The 20,719-nt window shown below is 31.4% G+C and overlaps 1 protein-coding gene across 3 annotated transcripts in view; it reads right to left on the reverse strand.

Moving 5' to 3' along the window:
- CACNA2D1 (calcium voltage-gated channel auxiliary subunit alpha2delta 1) overlaps positions 1-20,719 on the reverse strand; it is a 587,574-nt gene that overhangs the window by 51,580 nt on the left and 515,275 nt on the right. For 2 of the 3 annotated variants that reach the window (XM_057730987.1, XM_057730985.1), the window contains exons 13-21: positions 17,060-17,138; positions 16,111-16,160; positions 14,881-14,970; positions 10,791-10,868; positions 8,824-8,898; positions 8,473-8,547; positions 5,406-5,462; positions 1,533-1,604; positions 369-440 (exon numbers count right to left, since the gene is read on the reverse strand). In XM_057730987.1, coding sequence (XP_057586970.1) covers positions 369-440; positions 1,533-1,604; positions 5,406-5,462; positions 8,473-8,547; positions 8,824-8,898; positions 10,791-10,868; positions 14,881-14,970; positions 16,111-16,160; positions 17,060-17,138 — 648 coding nt within the window. The remainder of the gene's footprint in view (positions 1-368; positions 441-1,532; positions 1,605-5,405; positions 5,463-8,472; positions 8,548-8,823; positions 8,899-10,790; positions 10,869-14,880; positions 14,971-16,110; positions 16,161-17,059; positions 17,139-20,719) is intronic. The other variant, XM_057730986.1, reaches the window with a different exon arrangement.

A 20,719-nucleotide genomic window follows, 5' to 3' on the forward strand; every position in this document is an offset into this window, starting at 1 on the left:
GGGAAAAGAATATTAAAATGAATATATATATGTATGTATATGTATAACTGAATTGCTGTGCTGTATACCTGAAATTTACGTTATTATAAATCAACTATACTTTAATGAAAAATTTTTTAAGTATATAATTTTCAAGAAGATATTAATGATATAAGAACACAGCAAGAAACCTAAAGCAACATTATTTTATAAAAATTTTAGAGTTAAAAATCTTAATGAAAATATCTCTTCATCAGAGTGCTTTAAAAATAATTTACTTCTTTTACTTATGTGAATAAATTGTTGCTTTACTAGATTAGACATACCATCAATATAAATTATTATTATTATATATTTCTATTTAAGAATAAACCAGACTTAATTCTTACCTCATCTTGAGATTTAACCAGAGTTCTGAATGTTTTTTCTCCGCTTTCTCCATCTATCATTTTATTTCGAATCTAAGGGAAAATGAAACAAATACTATATTGCAGATACTCAATTGACTTACCAAAGTATGGGAATATTGTTTTAAAAGTTACCACATTATTGTTACTTTACATTATCTTAAAATAATGAAAACATTCTTAATGAACTATTTCAACCGGTCATTAATTTTTGAAATGTAATTAATAAAAGAGTGGTCAGTTACTTTATGTGATCGAGACCTAAAAGAGATTAAATAGTTGTTTAGTGGTGTGAGAGTCCAAACATCAAGCTCTTCACCATTATGCGATCCTACTTTTTCCTGTCAAAACACCCGACAACAAATATTCATTAATCACCTGAAACGTCCCAGCACTATGCCTCGGTCTAGGAGGAGTTAATCCACCTGAAAGACTCTTAAACATCTCTGCTCTGGAGCCCAAGGGCCAGGTTCAAATCCTGGTTCTGCTACTTGGAGATAAGCTACTTAACCTCCTATACCCCAAACATATCAGTACAACAGATATAATAACAATAAGAAGAAGAAGAACAGAAGTAATGTACCTATTTTAAAGGCTCTTGAGACTCCGTGACTGACACATATCATGTACTCAATAAATGTTATTATTAATGATTATCCCTATTATTATGGAAGGCCCTCCCAGAGCAAGTGGCATGTAATTTTGGTTTTGAAATAAAATAGAAATTTCCCGAGTATAGAGTACTAAGACAAACATGGCAGCTTCTTTCCTCCTGTTGCTTATTGGGTGGTTAGACGGTTAAATTCCCTCCAACTTTTCTTTCAACTCTGTTGCAACTTCCTCCTCTCTATGTTTTTTTATTGAAATTTACAACTTACATTTGTATTGAAATACTTAAAATAACTCTACTTGTGAAAGGAGAAAAGAAAAAAAACTAAGGTCACACCCAATCTAAAATATTTTTTCCTCTTCATTTGGTCTTTCGGATGAGAGAGCCCACAATCTAGAAATTTTTAAAGGCCAAAAATCTTTGTGTACACAGTACCAAAGAGAGAACCTACACAGTCAAGCCGCTCAACCGATCCTTGTGGACTGGAAGAATCCCAGCATCTCACCTGAGGGTTCAGGCCAACTGATTGCACTCACCTCCACTTTAATATCATTCTCTAATTCTGCATCAAGGAAATCCAAAGTTACTGGCTCCTGAGATTTGGGGTTCTACACAGAAAATAGTAATTAAGCATATATGACGTAAAATGATGCTGTGTATAGAATGATTTAATAGATATTTAAATGTGAAATTAATCCCATAAAGGTTACTTACCTAAGATATATTAAAAAGTTGACAAAAAATTGTATAAATGTATATTCTTTTGCATATATTTTAAAGTAATAATATATAGTCTAGGGATTTGAGCTTTAAGTGCAGCAGACAATTTTTAACTAATCACCAACTGAATATAGTTTCATTTTAAGTGTTGTGTTAGGACAACTATAATTACAAATTCTGTGGGAATATGACTTTTGAAGATCTACTTACAGCTTTTTTCTTTAACTGGGATGTGAAAGGAGCAAAATATAGCCATGTGGATAACATATTTGGCAATAAAACAAAGGTAACATGTAAGTAATATGCATTATTTGTATTCCATAAAAAATAAGAAATTATATTTAATGTATTAAAAATGTTTGAATTTGCTAAGAAAAACAAACTCTTCTAAATTTATTCTTCCTTCTTAAAATGCATAAAGAAAAGATGTAAGTTTGCTTCATGTATTAGAATCTCAGAAATTTTACATTATATTTTAATGTCAAGTCAATTTTATAAGATAAAATTTATCATCAATTCATAAGGATTTTAGTAAAGATTAGCTATTGTGATTGAAGTCTAACTTGAATAATAACCCCTAGGTTCACTAAATACTGTTTTACTACTTAACATGCCCTACTGCTGCTTCTTGCCGGTGTGTAGTAAGAAATCAAATTCGCTATGGAACAGGAAGAGTGTTATTTTTTACATATATATATATCAAATGAACCTGGTAACTGTACCTCACATGACAGTTCAAAATTTCTCAATCATAAAATGAGGACATCAAAATATTTGTTAAACAAAAATATACTATTCTCTTATAACAGTTACCAAGTAATGTAACATGCCATGGTAGAATTTCAAAGTTCACTAGAACATAAAATCATAATAGGTGTCTATAATTTTACAATTGTAAAAATTTAGAAACCGGATTTTGAATGCTTACTACAATAAATACCGTCAAGATATGATAACTAATTAGATAGAAGTAACATACAAATTATGCTGTATTAGTATAAGGTCACTGGAATTTTTAAAATTTCAGCCTCACAGGCTCTTCCAAATTAGATTCAGATCATCATTATTTTCATTACTGTTTTAGGATGGCTGACTCCCCCAGACAATGCCAATAATTAAATGTATTAAAATTAAATGTATCTTATTTACCTCAAATGCTGAATGACACAGTATACATGGCATGCATTTATTTTACAATTATGACAAAAATGCCTTCAAAGAGTAACTCCATTTAAATAATGAAAATATATGATTCCCATGGGTTTTGATGAATGCAGATTCTTCAAGACAAATTAAAATAAAAACCAAACCAAACCAAAACCAAACCAAAACAAACAAACAAAAAACAACCATGCCTGGCACTTTTATTAAAAAAAAATTCACTGCTTATGAACTTGATATCTAGATTCAGAACATTCTAGAATATTGAAAATAAGTATTAGATTGTTCAATAGGTGAAAAAACTGATCATTGTTTAGGCAGCATCTTATTGGCTCAGAAACAAACTACTCTTTTGAAAAGTAACATATTTCTTAAGAAAATAAAAATCAGCATTGAAAATAATTCTAGTCTTTTGTTTAAAAACAAAACTGAGAAAGTTTCTATCAAAAGGATACTCTAATGCTGGCAATATGATTCTGAATTGCTTAAAGTCTCATGATATAAATTATCTTTACACAAACACCCTCCTATCAGCGTTAAAATTTTAACTCACTGCAAAACAAAGTCAAAATAAAACAATAATATATAAACATAAATAAGAATATTATCTTACATGCAATGGATAACGCATAGCATGGCCAGACCCAAACAGCATGCACGGAGGAGGCATTATCAGGAAGAATGGGCAATATGGAGATCATGTCCCAATCCAACACAGAAAGACACAGAGAGGAAAAGGAAATCACAAAAGAAAAATGTCAATGCATCACTTGTACTTTTTCAATGGCAACCTGGCTGACCATTTTTTAAAAGACTCATTGTTACAGGTTCAGTGACTAAAAAATTCTAAAGCAGAGCTCTTCTCACCAGAAAACACCAAGAGAGGCTTGAGAACTGGAATCCAGTCCCTGCACTCCCAGTACTTTTGTTCAATTTTCTAAATATTTAGCAATTCTCAATTGTAAAATTTGAATATCAACTGATGTAAAGGCCATAGTGTTTGTGGAACTAAAATAAAAGGCACAGTGAAGTGTTGTTGAATTTTAAATTGAAACAATTAGTAGTTGGCATTATTAAAAATACTACATAGTTCAAAAAATATTTTCCAAATTAAGATGTCTTGTGTGGTTGCTAGTTTGCCATTTGGAGTTTCCTTGGAAGGAAAACAAAAATAAAACAAACCATTTTTCAGGTTGTTTATTTTTAAATCATATCACAGTATTTACATGCAGTATTTGAAAGTACGACAAAACTAAAAATTCACTAAAATGTACATGGCTGCAATAAGTATGATTTAAAGTAATCCACAAAAAGAAACATGCAAGAGGAATAACATAAAACAATTTAATAAATCAAGAAAAGACACAAATATAATTTTAACCTCTACAGGAATCATAAAAGAAATGAAGACGGATGCAACAACATGAATTTCAGATTGTCACAGAGTTCTAGAGCTAGAAGGGAACTGAAGCTTCCATTAATCCAGTGGCTTTGTATTTTAGAATTACCTGGGAATCTTTAAAACTATTTCAGAAGCCCGGGTCCCATCCCTGGCCAAATTAAATCAGAATTTTCAGGAGATGGAGCTGGGGATCAATATATGTATTTAATTTCCTAAGAACATACTATGCAGGATAGTAAACAATTACTAATCTTCCTGCTTTTCAGATGAAGAAACTGAAGTACTATGGTGTTTAGTGAACTACTCAAAGATATACTGTTGGTTATAAGTAGAACAAACTGGAACTCAGTTCTACTAATTCATAGCTTAGTGACCTCTTAGTATCACACTACCTCTGCATTGTAATGTCACCAACTTTTTAAAAGAAATGATAGGCTTACATATAAAACTTTAAGCCATATTGAACATTCTCTGAAATCCTGAAATGCTCTTACTAAACTCTACTAAACTATAGGAAGTATCCTTTTATGCTGATTATTTTTAGTGCACTTATAGAAATATGCATACACACGATAATGTTTAAATATGTTGCCATCAGAGGAAAGATTTTGCAATGAGTTTGCCAGGCAATATATATTTGAAGTTTTGTACATTTTTAATTAGGTGAAGGTAACTTTCTCTACCTGCTAATCTGAAAATACATTTTTAGAAATTCAAAGAAATTTGGGCTTAAACTGTGTGTTTCATAGAAATTATACATTAGAGCTGTATTTTTATTTCCACTTATAAGTTAATTTTACAAGCAAATTGTTAGCATTACATGGATTTGGCACTAATTTCACAATATTTAATAACAAATTTCTTTTTTAGAAGCGATTTCATTGTGATTACTCTGTTGTTATCACATAATTTGCTAGCAATCTTTAGTCAGCAAATGCATACCCTCTGCCATCATTAATAACATTTTTGCTCCAGTTTATTGAGAAATGATGCTCATCTCCATCTCATGCTCTGGAAGCTTGATGTCAAGAAAGCTGGCATTAATCATATGCTTTGAAGAAGAGAAGCTTAATTGCAACTCTGATTTAGCAAATTTGAAGGCACTGCTAACTTCATTCACAGTTACCTGAACATTGGGTCTCCTTTTTCTTAAATTAATGGTTGGTATACCTACACCAATAGGCTGAAGCAACAGAAAGATGGTAATTCATCATACTACATATCAACACGGGTAAGAGTTCTATCCTATCATCAATTTTGGTCAGGTATTTCCTCAATCAGAAACAGGTGTCGTCAAGCTCATGAGTCAACAAATGAAAGTTCAAAAATATTATTAGTGAATAAAATTTGTAATGCTAGTGAAAATACTCAAATTTTTATTCAGCAAAATGACTAATATTTTCCTTTTATTCCTAGGGAAAAAAAAAGTGAGAATGTAGGAAATGAGAGAGTTGTTTTGTCTCAGGCAACTTTTATGCTGATTTTATTTTATGTTTGGCCGCGCCCCTCGGCTTGTGGGATCTTAATTCCCTAACCAGGGATCGAACCCAGTCCCAAGGCAGTGAAAGCACCGATTCCTAACCACTGAACTGTCAGGGAATTCCCTGTGCTGATTTTTAAAAAAGAAAAAGTAGGAATTTTTTTTAGAATGTATATGATTCAAATATGTTAAAATATAAATATTATATGATATTGAAAAGTCTTAATCTTAAACCCTTAAAATTTGTGCCTTTGTTGGTGATATCACATGTGACATCTATGGAACAAATGGAGAATTCAATCATAACACTAGGTTTATTTTAAATATTGACTTTTAAAATGTAAATTATGTCCAGTTTCCAATACAATAAATATTTCTTAAGACTGATAAAAATGAGGTATCTAATAAGTATACCTAATCTGGTTATTTCAATGAAACAAAATGCAGGAACTCTGAAATGCACTTTGGAATAAAGGAGGATACATAATTCAGCATTTGTCAAAATGTGGTCATGGTAGAGACCTCCTTAGAAAATTAGACACGCAGAAGAGTCATAGCTACTTTATTTTCTAATCTTCTTGGCGTTAGGACACCTGTTCTGCCTTCTATAAACTTCAAAGTTGTACTGAAATAATCTGAATTAAGATTACAGTTTCAGGTAGAAAACACAAGGCATTCAGCAAAGAACACCTGCATAAGATTGGACTTCGATCTTTTTAAATAATAATGTGTATTATGGGACGTAGCATTATTTTCTTTTATTTCCATTGGTGAATTTTGGATGAAAAAATTAATTTTGTCGGTATATTGCTCTAACCATATTGATCCTTTGTATTTGTCAATTGCTAAAACAACTGTCTTATATTATATCATCCTTTATCAGGTTCTTGTATCTATTTGTATAGCAAGGAGTGTCACCCACAAAAATAAATTATAATATATAACCTGTTAACGATGAGAATTAATAAGCATATTTAATTTACAAGCATGAATTTCAGAAAAATACATTCATTGTTCATTTTCTTTTTAATGGTTTTCTAAAAGTTTTTTCTGCTGCACACTTGCTTTTAATAATTTCCTATATTAAAATATGAAAAGCTAACATATCACCTGATGAAAAATCACCTGGGCTTTAATTAGAATTTCTAAAGAATATGTATTTTCTTTGTAACTTTACAAATTTTAGTAAATTGATTATTCCAAATATTAAAAATGGATTTTATATATATATATATATCACATGTGCATTATTGTAATTATTCTTTTTTATTATTTTGCCTATATTTTAGTTCCTTTGAGGGAAGAAGTTAAGACAATCATAAAATGTCCTACTATGTAAAAGTAGGGGTCCTTCACACCCTTCAGCATATTACATTATTACTGCATTTAAATAACTTTACTTTGGGGAATATAATTTAAAATACACTGGATATACAAACATAATACAAAATAATACTGTAAATTTTAAAAAATCTTAGACCTAAAAAGATAAAAGTTTTCAATTATAGAAAAATCATAGAATGATTAGTCAATCATAAGCAACTCTAAGAGGAACTTAACATGATGTTTTTAAAGAGCAGTGATAGATTAATAATGTGAAAATATGCTTATACCACAAATATAAGAAAATTTTTACTTAAACTTGTTACTTTAAAAATAATGCAGGGTGATCAGCAGCTATATATGATTAGCAAATATTTAGATGATGATGGATTTTATATGAAAATAAGTTCCAAAGTGAGAAAATATAGACAATTATAACCATTCAATGTTTTTATATTCAATATCAATGTTCTTACTTATTATTTTTTCAACAGTTTTTAATGACCCAACTGTGTGTGTGTGTGTGTGTGTGTGTATGTACATACTTGTATGTGTTCTAAAATATCACTGACATTAAATATCCATGCCTGGGGAGAATAGTACACATGAGTCTGCATATATTTCCCTCCAGCATGGTTTAAATTATCCTTAATATTATCTTCAAAGTTAAACAATAACTTGAAGATGCTTATAAATTAAAAATACATAAGGTTTTGCCAATTTACTTCTAGATAAATAAGGTTTTTACCTGTGAAGTATTAATGAAAAATGAAATGAGTTGGATGAGATATTTAGGAAAGTATTTTATATCTTGGGAAAATAGGCATAAAGATTAGGATAAAATGGTTCATGTATGGAGAATTTTATCACTTCCATGAAACTCTCTTCCCATTTCTGAAGTTCATCCCATTGAGCTTTACTTTTTGAATTTCATACATATCTTTATAAGCCTGGGAGATGGAAAGGAGAGATAACTACCAGAAAAAAATGGTGATGCAAATGGCCTATTCATAGAGGAACATGAATAATGCTATCAGGTTTACACCTATGCAGGCCATCTTCTTCACTACCTTACAGTCTAATCGAAATACCAAGTGGGATGTGTGAAGCTCAGGCCCAGGAGGAGATAATGACTGCCTCTGAGATAGGAATGTTGGTTAGCTGGACCCTGGATAGAAATATTGCAGAGCTTAATTGGTAAGAGAAAACGAAAACTGCCTTCACACCTTCATATATTATAAACTGTGGTCTTGTCATCCATTAACGTTACAGATATAATGCTCCTTTATACTTAGTGCTGTATAGTGAATTTAAAAATGATGAACCTTTTAAGAACATTAATCATTTATTTTACAGAACACTAATCATTGTAAACAAATTATATACATACCTTTGGCTGAAGATTTGGATGTAATAAAACATAACCATTAGGATCAATTGCAAAATAATAGCCATTGGGGCACAGCTGAAAAATAATAAGAAAAAAACTTAAGGATTCCTGAGGCACAATCAGAAATCCACATTCTTTAAAAAAAAATTCTTAAATACATATTTTAAAGCATAAAGAAAGATAATATGATATCATTACACTCTTTTAAGAATCCTTTTAAATATTTAGTTCCTTTGCTAAGATAACAGCACACAATTTTTAAGAATTCCTTTTAAGTGCTTTAAAGACAAGCTAAATTAGTACAGAGTTTTAAAGTAGAAAAGATACCCAAAAGAGTAAATTGCATCTTACTGTAAAACGTGGAGTTAGTCTTTTAATATCTTCTAAAGACACATCAACTCCCATCACACCAAGAATCAGCTGGTTCTATAATGAAATAACAAAAAGGCAGTGTATTTTATTCCAAAAATTTACATATTTCTACACAATTATTACATATGTTCATCCTTTCGCCTGACAATGGGTGTATTCCATACTAGCTTAAATATATAGATATGTAAGGGTAAGGCACTTTTGGTATCAACTTGCAATGATTCTCAGCTTTATTTTCCCGTAACTGTATCATTATTATTTAGCTGAGAAAGTGAAATCTTGATGATTAAAGCTAAAATACAAAAGACATATGAAATTTTAAATTTGATGCTTCTTGTACTCATTATCTCTAATTGCTACTGTACAGTCAGCAGCTGTAGGTGTGTGTGTGAATTTCAACTAACTTTTCGGTATACTATGATTAAGAAATCACAAAACTGTCTAGCTTAAAGTTAATTAGGCAATATGAAATGAGAAATCCATGGATGTCTGCTGCTGATAATAACCTGTGTATATGTGAAAAGTATAATATGTGATCTCATCTGTAATAAATTAGCAGAAATTCTCACAACACTATTTCTGGTTGCTGCAAACTTCTAAATACCAAAGAATGGGCATCACAGTTTTAGTTGCAAATCAAAAAGGCCATGTGGTAAATTTTTATCATAATCTTCCAGGGGACATAAGGATGTGCAGGGTGTTAAAATTTAGAATCAGGAATTTTTGTCTTAAATATAACTATATAAATTATAAAATAAATAAATGTTACAAAGAAAATCATAAAATCCAGTTAACAGTTATCATAAGAACATTTTACATTTTGTGTAGGTGCACACAGAATGAGAAAGTCATGTCAACAATTATGCTCTTTTCCCATGAACCAACCCTAGTCTGAGCAAATACCCCACATTTAAGCAATCCCTTAGACAGTCTACATGAGGAGTTAGAGAATTACTCCTTCATGACTTATGATAAGTAGAACCAGCAGATATTTAAGAATGGTAATGGGCCCCCAAAGAGGAATAACCAATGTTTTCTATGGGCACATCATTAAAATAAGGAGGTCCACTGAAATTTATAACAAGTGAACAAATAATACTTTAGTGCAACAGACTTCATTATGTTATAAACCGGAAATAAATTTCCCTCAAATCAGGAATGTCACCCAAACTATAAAATGAGTATTTAGCATTAAAAAATCTCAACTTCTCCCACATTCTTAACTTCCTTCTAATGAAAGCTAAGAAATAAAATGTAAACCTACATGTAAATCACAAGTATTTTATACAAAATGAGACAATTTAACAAGTACAAGATACATATTTTTCAAAACTTGCAGAACTTGAGGTTGGTAGCATGTTATTACACTGACAATATTTGCCAGTGCTACAGAAATCAAGCTTTTTATGAAACTCATTAAGTATTTTTCCTGAATTTTAAACCAAAGAGAAAAAAAATAAAAGCTATTCATTTAAATCAGATCCTTAAGTTACATGACAATTAAAAAAACTGTTCTTTGAGTGGGAGTTGGAGGAGCAGTGATTCTATAAAGGTACCTATAAACTCCCGAATCAAATATCACCATGGTATTTTTTTCCTTTGGATCTTTTTTTCTGAACTTCAAGGATATCCTAGATGCATTTAAAAATGTGCACACAATAGTATTGGCCATTTATCCTGTAATTACTCCCAGAGTCTGAACTTGTGTTCTCATCAAGTCATGGTTAAACAGAGTTAAGTTGAATCTTGGCTCTGGGGACTAAGCACTTGACCAGTATTTCCTTTTTCCCAGGTGGTTATCACATAGGCAGCTGTTGCCTTTTACTTCCCGCCTCACGAGACAGTTACATTGTATGTATTTCCTTATAGAAATATCTTATCCACACTGAGCTTCAACGTCATATTTTATCATTTATTATTATTAATTTTATCAATTAACTTTTAACCTTTAAGTTTGTCTTATTTTCATTTTGGCCGGTTATGTTGAAGACCGGAAGAGTTCCAGTAATGACAAGTCCCAGTTCCTAAAAATAGATTGAGAGAGAAAAGTCAAATTAAAATTACAATTTAAACTGTGTCATTCTGCATTAGTTTTTCATATCTGACAGTGCATTTTAGTTACTTTATAAACAGCCACAAAAAAAAAATTAGTATTTGATTTTGAAAGCTTATTTTTTAAAAAGTCAATGAAATGTCTTAGAAATAAACAGGATCTAGTAGGCAGTTCTTTAAGCATGCAACATCTAAAGAAATACTCTTAAGAGAGCATTGCAAATAACTTTAAAAATAAAATTACACTAAACGTTTCAGTTATCCTGCCCTTCCACTCTTTTTTTCCACAGTAAGTGACAGTTCACCTATCATCAGGGGCCTTCGTGAGCAGAGTGATATTAAAATATTGCTTCAAATGATTTATTTAACCTTCCTTTGTTTTAGTTTCATTCTTAACTTTTTTCATGCCCTAAGCCAAAGGCTTCATGCTAAATTACAGATGTGTAGCAGAATAACATTATAAACAGAAAAAACATGCTACGGATACTGCGTTTCTGGGCTATTCTAGGTAAGTATACTATGGTGTTCAAAAGAAGCAATCTTGCTTCTAAATACTCTCCAAAATAAATAGTGCTTTTTGACAAAGTGAAATAATGCAGACAAGTGCAAGCATCAAATATGAAAGTCCAGTCATGAAGCAGTTTAGTATAATCAGCATGCAGATAACTTCATATATTACATGAATCCACATAGATTAGTTGGAATACACTGATTTTCAGGTCAGAGGTTGCCTATTTATGACTGTCATCTGCAGCAACTATATTTCTTTTACCACTATTTCATGTCAAAACTACATTTTCAACAAAAATACTCTTTAAAATAATTTTAAAATTATTTTTGAAAATTTTGGATTTGTTGAGCGACTATTAGTAATCTTATTATGAATAGTGACCCCAAATCCAAATCTCATGACTCCTGTTCTAATTCTAAGAAAAACAGCATGGTCTTATAAAGAAAATGGCTTAGGCTATGGTTTGTTATTAATTATACACGTGGGAATCTCAAAAACAATGGGAACTGAATTAGTGCGGAAGGACAATCACAGGCTTTCAGCAGAACAAGATATCAAATTGTTTGGAACCAAGAAAATTAAGGAAATGACTACACGTAGTTGGCTGCATGATATACATGTTGGCTTTCTATTTAATCCTAAGAAAGAACATTTGACCATGAAAACATCCCTAATTGAATACACAAATTAATATTTGCAATGAAAACTTTCCACCTCAAAGGCTGATTATAGATAATTTATAATCTTAGTATCCAAAAGATACAAAAATCCACAGATGCTCAAGTCTCTTATATAAAATGAGTAGTATTTCATATAACCCATGCACACATGCACATCCTCCCTTAGACTTCAAATCATCTCTAGGTAACTTACAATACCTAATACAATGCAAATGCCATGTTAAGTCGTTGTAAATACAATGTAAACAGTTGCCAGTGCCTGGCAAATTCAAATTTTGTGTTTTAGAACTTTCTGATTTTTTTTTCCAGGATATTTTCAATCTGCAGTTGGTTGTGCCTACAGACATGGAATACATGGCTATGGAAGACTGACCATATGTGTATATGCACAGTTTTAAAAATTGGTAGCATGGTATAAGATAAGGTATATAGGGATGCAATCCTTTTCTTTCCATCACTTTTACATTTACACAGAATACCATAATTTGCTTCTAAATATGGTAATATGTACCCCAAAATGAGATATCAGTCTTCTAACATATTAGACAAAATTATGAATGAACTTATTGGTGCCTGACTTCCATTTTCTCCCTCCTTCATTAAGCAGACCAAAAAAATTGTACTCTATTCCAAGGTACTGGGCAAGATAATGCAAAAGAGAAATAAAACAAGATTTCTGCCTCTTGGAATTTATTTGATGGTTATTTCCAGAGTACAACTCTTTTGTCTAACATAAAGAACCTCATGTTGTCTACCAAATAAAATGTCCCAGTCTTGCTTCCGTTCTCATCTCCCATTATCTCCAAAAGTGACTGACGTATCATTCTTTCAACATACCCAGCACTTCTCCAATTTTCAAATTGTATCTACCTTCTATAATTTCACTACTCATCACAAACTGTAGAAACCTTACCTAGGCTCATATATTTAGCTACAAGGACATCTTTTTACCTCACTCTACTCTATCGCCAAATATATGGGCTTCTTTCTTCTGATTTCCAGAGCTCTTTTCATTTTTCTCATGATATTTATTACATTTTGTCCTTGGATTATTTTTACCTTTTTCTTCTTCAAATAACTATTAACTTGACCAGCATATATTTTGAATCTACTATGTGCAGAGATTATAAATAAATACGTAGAAATGAAAGACAGGTCACTTTCATTCTCAAGTCAGTAAAAAGAATGCTCTGTATATCCATTGACTAGCCAATTCATGTGCTTCATTTGTTTCCTTTTTTTACATTTAGTTTCAGCTAATAGAACAGCATATTTAGAACCAAAATCTCTTCCTAAAGTCATTTGTGCTATCAGTAAGAACCTTACCAACAATGCAGACATGCTGGTTAATGAACTTCTGGTCATAGGAAACACAACAGGGCATGATTATTGACTCCTATCATACTTTGTTCTGTGATGGATTTGGATATGTGAAACATTGTGACCATAGATTTAGATGACCATGTGACCTTAAATAAATATGTGATGTCAAGAAGGAACACTGGACAGTAATTTTAGCGAGGGCTTGAGGTAAGCAAGCTTCACTTTATCTTTCTTAGCGTGCAAGGCTGCTGCTAATAGTGCCTATTTTTCTTCTAACTTCCTGTATATGTTTATTTTACAAGAACCAAATGATAAGTAATTTTAAATGGATTACATTCTGCCCTTTGGGTTCATCATTGCATTCAGAAAAGTAGTATCAGCATATAATTGAACTCCAAGTAGGAAAAGGAGTTATTGAATCAGCATTTACTTTTCAGAGCTTAGTATTTTAAGTCTCTCTGATATATTTCATTAGTAAAATTGTTAATAACGTCTTCTCTAATTAAGTTAAGCATATGAGTAAATCTTAAGGATGCTAGTTACTATTTATAACTTTCACACCAAGTAAAAATTACATTAAAACATGATTTCTCAACTTTGGCTTTACTGACATTTTGAGCTGGATATCCTTTGTTGTGTGTGTGTCTGTGTGTGTGTGTTGGGGATGTGTGTGACTGTTTTGTGCACTATGGGATGTCTTACAGCATCCATGGCATCTATTCGGTGGATGCCAGCAGCAACCCCTCCCTATTCTGGACAGGACAATCAATTATACCTACAGATATTTCCAAACAACCTGAGGGGCAAAATTACCACCAGCTGAGAACCAACGCTTTGAAATATGATGGTATACCTGTACTAAAGTTTCTATTGCGCAGTGGACAAATTAACGTTTTTATTTGTTATTTCACTTCAGTTTTGATCACTTCAATGGCTTATTTCCATAAATACTTGGGGTTGAATCTAAAGCAAAAAATTATATATGAAGAGGTGATTAAGTTTGAGACTGTTCTAGGGTAGGGTAAATGTATTTGTTTATCTAATTGCATGTACCTCTGGGTTTTGCTGAATCTGGTTTGAGATGTGAAGGATAAACATGCTTCTGCTAGCTGAAGTCCACTTTAAAAGTACTTTCTTCACAATTCTTGTTCAAAATCTGAAGTAATAGGTACTAATTCATGTGACAGTATTTTTTACACAAAAATTCAAAAAGTTATCAAAATGGTCTTAAATTCAAGATTTGAGGTTTGAAATTCTACATCCTCAATGGCAACTAAAAAATAACACTTTACCTCTGTGGTTCTCTATTACACACAAGTCTAGGTTTTTATGTAAATCATCTACATTCTAGCAAAGAAGGTTGTGATAGAAGTAATTTTGAAAGGGTTTCACGAAGAAGAAGCTAGAAAGAAATAGGAGTCAGCTGTGTGCTTTTGTTACGACAGTCTTTGGTTCAACAGCCTAGCTTACCAGTGCATCCAGGTATACATTTGTCCACTGGACTTGCTTAGCTTTGTCTCCTGCTAAAACCATTGGTCTTCCCAGAACATCCAAATATTCCTATATAGGCATATACATTAAAAAAAAGTTAAGTGGTTGAAAACTACGAATGTAGTACTAAAAAAAAAAATCTCCACAGAGAAAGAGATATCTCGAGTTAAAAATGAAGATGGAATCAAAATTACTAAGAGAGTTAAGAATATAATCATTCAATTCCTACTTTGGGTACTCCATAAATGGTATGTCTGCATACTTAGAATCAACAATATTTGACTTACATTATTTATACAATGTATCTACCCCAGTTTTTTTTCTAGTAACAAAAGATTCTTTTTCTGAGCCAAGGATAAGTGAAATAGGTTTCTTGTGAATTGTTTTATCTTAATCTAAACTACTTAAGGCTCTGTGATTTACTGGATAGACCTACACAAATTTGAAATAATAAAGCAGTCACATACTTGTTTTCATATCACAGATTATTTGGCTGAAATTCAAAACTACATTTAAACATATCAAAAAATAAATGAAATACTGTGCCAAATCTAGACATCAGGCTTAAATGCAGCTGCTGTTTCATTTCAAAATTCAATGTACTCAGTATTCATTTCCACAAATGCCATGCTATTTGTGCTAAATTTTGACTTTGTCTATTTTGTAGACCCTCAGTTATGTTTAGAATTGAGTAATGATTTCAAATAGCAATTTATGAAAGTTTAAAAATAACATATATTTAAGTTAACCCAATTGCTTCAATCTACCTAGTTATTTAACAAGCATGTTTTCAACTGAATGGTTGTAGAAAAATCATCTCCTTGTTGTAAGTTGTAATAATTATTGTCTAATTTTCTATGTTGTACCTACAACTTGGAGAAACTCATTTAAATAATTTTCAATAGAACCAAGTTGAAATTATATGATGAGATTGTTAGCAAACTGATTTTATTTTCTATGATGTTTTTAACATCTGAGAAGAAAAAAACACTCCTATTTTTTGCCAGAGTTTTGGATGTTTAAAAACACTCGGAACCTTAATGAAATAAAAACCAATATATTACCATGCTACTCATCATTTCATTACAAATGGAACAGTATGAATCATTTATTCATCTAACCTGTTTTCTCCACACTGAGCATATTTAAAGCAGCAAAGAAATATCTTAGTTTGAAAAAATACTTTAAATGAGTTTTAAAAAACCATACCTGAGTATTGATTCTTATTGCTCCAATGGAAGGAATTTCATAATAATAACCTGAAATATATATATACATACACACAGATTTATACATATAAATATTATGATATAATAAAGGAATGCAAAATTATTTTATGGCTTTGTAGGAGAAACTGAGAACTAATTGAGCAAACACTAAACTATCTATACCACTGATAAATTTGGAAAATGTTTGATTAATGTATACTCATAGCAAATACATAGTCTTTATGAGAAATTTCACTCATTTCTTAGACTGTATAAAATACATGTTATTTTTCTACAAAGCAGTAGGGAACCTGGTATCATTAAAATTTTTTTTCATTGGAGAAATTGTAAAAAATACACAATGATGGGTATCTAATAATTATTATATTTATATAAAACATCTGCCTGAATATAACTTTCAGAATAAATCTAGGTTCTTTTTATTGCCACGTATCATTTTTCAAATAACATGTTTTTTTTCCAAGTATAAAGGAAATATAGGTGCACGACTCAAAGTTTGAATTACCTAGGAATGTATCAGAAGACATTTAAAAAAACAATAATTTAACCACTTAGAGCAAAAAATGCACATATAATGTCATATTTTCTGATATCTAAGTTTTACATAATTCAGATATTCTTTCATTCTTAATTATTCACATAAAGTTATATTTGATAAGCATTAATATCATTCAGTAAAGTATATCCCTTTATAAATGTATATGATCAATGTCTGCATTTTTATGTAATGTAACACTAATGTCAAAGTTTCATGTGTGTGTGCGCGTGTGTATTTTCTTTATAGAAAACATCTTCAGCATCTTATTTTTGCCTCGATCCCTATAAACATAAGCTACAACTTTAGAGTATTTCAAATGATAATATGTAGAACTAACAACTACCAAATTCTTCTTAATAATAAGATGTGGTCAAGTAAACAGACTTGTTACCTTTATTTTCACAGGCCATCCACTGAATAGGTCCTCTGTCATAATTATGTTGACCAACTGAAAATGTGAATACACGTACCTGGTAAGTTGAAAAATGGGTATCTGTTAGGATGAATAAAATTTAATTGAAAGCAAAAAGAAAAGAGCTAAAACAAAAAATAAATAAATAAAAGCATGTTTTTCAGTTAATTAATGTGACAAGAAAAATTGAGGCCACTAAATCACTCGAGAAGGCACCAGGGAGAAACCACAAAGTCTACTCTAAATATAGACTTCAGTGACTAAATTTAAGTTAGTACTTGGGTGCCCTGAACCATATCTCAATCCTGTGGCAGGATCATGACTAAGGTTTCATTAGTAGAAATGGCATCTTTCAGGTTCAACCCAACTTCCTGTCTCACTTGATTAAAACATTCACATATCTAGTCACTGCAAAAAAAAAAAAAGAAAAAGAAAAAAAAGAAGTCCTACTTCATAGGTATGAGGTTATAAAAATATACACAGAAAAGAGGTCATTATACTTTTAGTTGCTTAGGGTATTTTACTTAATGATGGTTTTGCTACTTTCACACCATAGAAAAGTTTAGGATGCACATGTATGCTCATGATGTTTGCCATATTACTTCCTTTTATAAAAGATGATGGGCATGTATAAATAAATATTTTAAGCTCCTAGCATTTTAAAAAAGAATCAAAGTATTGACTGTTTCTAATATATACTATGCAAATATTTAAAAATTTAATTGATAGTGTTTAATTATAGTAATGTATACATTCATTGGAAGCCACTGAATTTAAATAGTATAAAAGTATAGAAGATAAATTCAATGGTGTCAGCAAATATTTAATAAAATGGTTCTCTGACATATTGATCTTTACCATTTTAGTCATCTAAGTAAACCAGTACTCTAAGTTCAACATTTTAAGCTTTTTCTAAAGATAAACATGCAGAAAATCACTTTTCCATGAATTCCTGGTCTGGTTTGAACTATGTTAAGAGCTTTTCCCTAATTCATGTCGATTGACTGTTTGAATTGACATTTTCTGTTTCGTCTGTTTCATCTTTCGCACGACTGCAGAGCACAAATCTCAAAAGAGATTTCACATCTGTTCTCTGTTCTTTTGCTGGTCTTGGCCACGCAGAGATCACATCATAACAATCCCTGCCCCAAAATGTACATCGGGGATGTTGTTGTTTCACTTATAAGATTTTACACAAGCCACCCTTAAGTTGTCAGGGTTTGCCTTGGCTAGTTATGTAAGAAGGCATGCATCAGAGTTTTAATCATCTCAAATTGGAAGGACAAATGACTGGTTCTAGTTTAAGAGAAGTTGGTGAGACCTAACTCTCTCTGTCTCTCAATCCCTCAAAATGCAAAATGCAGTCTCATTTCCTTAAAATCTTCAACTGGGTCATTTTGGGGGCTATGAATTTCAACGTACTGTCAATAGTTAAACTTACTCCTAAATGGAAATATTTTTATACACAGGTTGGTAACCCTACTGATAATTCAATTTAATTGCCATACCTTAAACAATTGTCACGTGAATTCAGGGCAAGGAAACAACCCAGGTGCTGCAGAAAGCACCTGGGTATCGCTTTCATAATTAACATCTGAAAGCATGTCTCAAACCTTCAATTGAAATCACTGCTTTGTCTGGTTGTTCCTTTTACCACAACAGTGTTCCAGTAAAATGTTTTCCATAAAATACATTTCAGTACAAAGAAATAAACGAATAAGACTAAATGAATTATTATATCTACATCCCTGGAAATCAAGCATTTCTAATAACATAGAGGCTACACTTACACACACAGCATGTGATTATTTGGACTGATGTTACTCATTAAATAGTCCAAATAAACACAACTCAGCCAAAAAACATACTAGTAACACAAAGACAACAACAACAAAACTTGTTCCTATATTTGTTTTACTACAAAAGTTGTGCTGGACCTGCATCGTTGGCCTACACGGAGACCTTGGAGGTTGTTCAAATTAAGGAATTCAGAATCAGAGCTGGGAGTTGAAGTGTGCATTGTCATAATTAATTATAATTTAATAAAATTTTAATACACACTAGGCTTTTCCCCCTCTCTATTTATCATATAGGCCCTTCCTTGGCTATTTGAATGTACGCAGCATTAACTGATGGCATCATTCCCATATTACAAATGTATAATTTTTACCCCTTTCTCAATTTATATTTGACTTACCATAGACATTTTTAAAGACATTATTTTTCTGAAATTTTCCTCTCAATGGTTACTAAAATCTTAAAAATTACAAATTCAACCTTTCTATAGTTTCAGCAACTGCCTTACCATTACAATATTTACAAAATCTTTCTAATACAACTAAAATGCTTATTTTTCTGTTGGTGGACATACACACACACACACAAAACATATGCATGTCACTATTTAATGATTTTATAGATTATTTTAGAATTTTCTAAAATGATGTTATAACTATATATTTGGTTGAGAAAAGCTTAATATAAATCACTCAGAATTTTTAATTCTTTAGATGACAGTGAAAAAATCAACATAAACATTCTTTCAATCCCAGGTGCTGTACCCAAGCTGAATTTGGCTTTGCTTTACACATTTTAGCTAATTATGTAATGAGGATCTTAACTTCATTGATTCCAAAAGCATGTGTGATATTCAACATTTCATAGGGCATGTATACAATGAACTGGTGAAGTTTAAAAGATCATTTTTTAACCCTAACTTTCTGCTTGGAGTTAGTTTCATTCCTCCTATGCCACACTATATTACTGCCACCCTGTGGAAGAGTTAATGAACTGCCTCTAAAATTCCAGAGGCCAGATCCACACAGATGATAGCTATCCCTCATCCTGCAGACGTTTTTCACTTCTTTGAGTGCGCCATTCTCCTTTAGCTATGATTTTTGGGAAAGGAAAAAATAAAGTGATTCCCTGAAACAGGCATGATTTAGAAACTAAGGTAAATTACATTCTCAAAGATGTGTATTTTTAGAGTTCTTTTCTTATTAGGGTATATATGGTCTTACATAAAAACAAATAAAATGACATATAAAATAACTTGAAACAACGTGCAGTCACACAAGCTAAATATTTCACCTAAAGTCTCCGAGAAACCAATTACTTACTTTAAATCATGCCTCCATTAAAACAAAGTCAACTTTTGTGGAGGAAAAATTCCTTTACTCATGCCTAGTAGTACATTTATAACCATAACATTAGATTCACGTAAATACATACTGGAGACTTTCTGCTCTAAGTGAAATGTTCCTAGAAAATTTGCTAAATGGTCCTGCACAGGCTGATTTTAGACTGGCCATGTTTCAGAATGTCCACTTCCGTGAGGGTCGTGTATGAAACATGCACAGTTATAGATGGCTTTGAAAAATATTTTTCATGATGCTGGAGCCCAGGTCTCTACCAGAAATAATGTGGGAAGGTAGTATTGAATAAACGTTGGCTTGGCTTAAAACAGTTCCAAGATTGTACACCTGTATCTATCATAGCGCCTTATACAGAAATGGGAAAAAAAATTATTAAACAAAAAAAATTGAGTAGCTAAATGAGTGGTCTTGATGTTTTCCCAGAGGGATATAAGACAAATTTTGATATCATCTGACATATAAATCAATGCATTATTATAATAGA

This window comes from Hippopotamus amphibius, chromosome 4 (genome assembly GCF_030028045.1).
Source record: "Hippopotamus amphibius kiboko isolate mHipAmp2 chromosome 4, mHipAmp2.hap2, whole genome shotgun sequence".
Classification (NCBI taxonomy): domain Eukaryota; kingdom Metazoa; phylum Chordata; class Mammalia; order Artiodactyla; family Hippopotamidae; genus Hippopotamus; species Hippopotamus amphibius.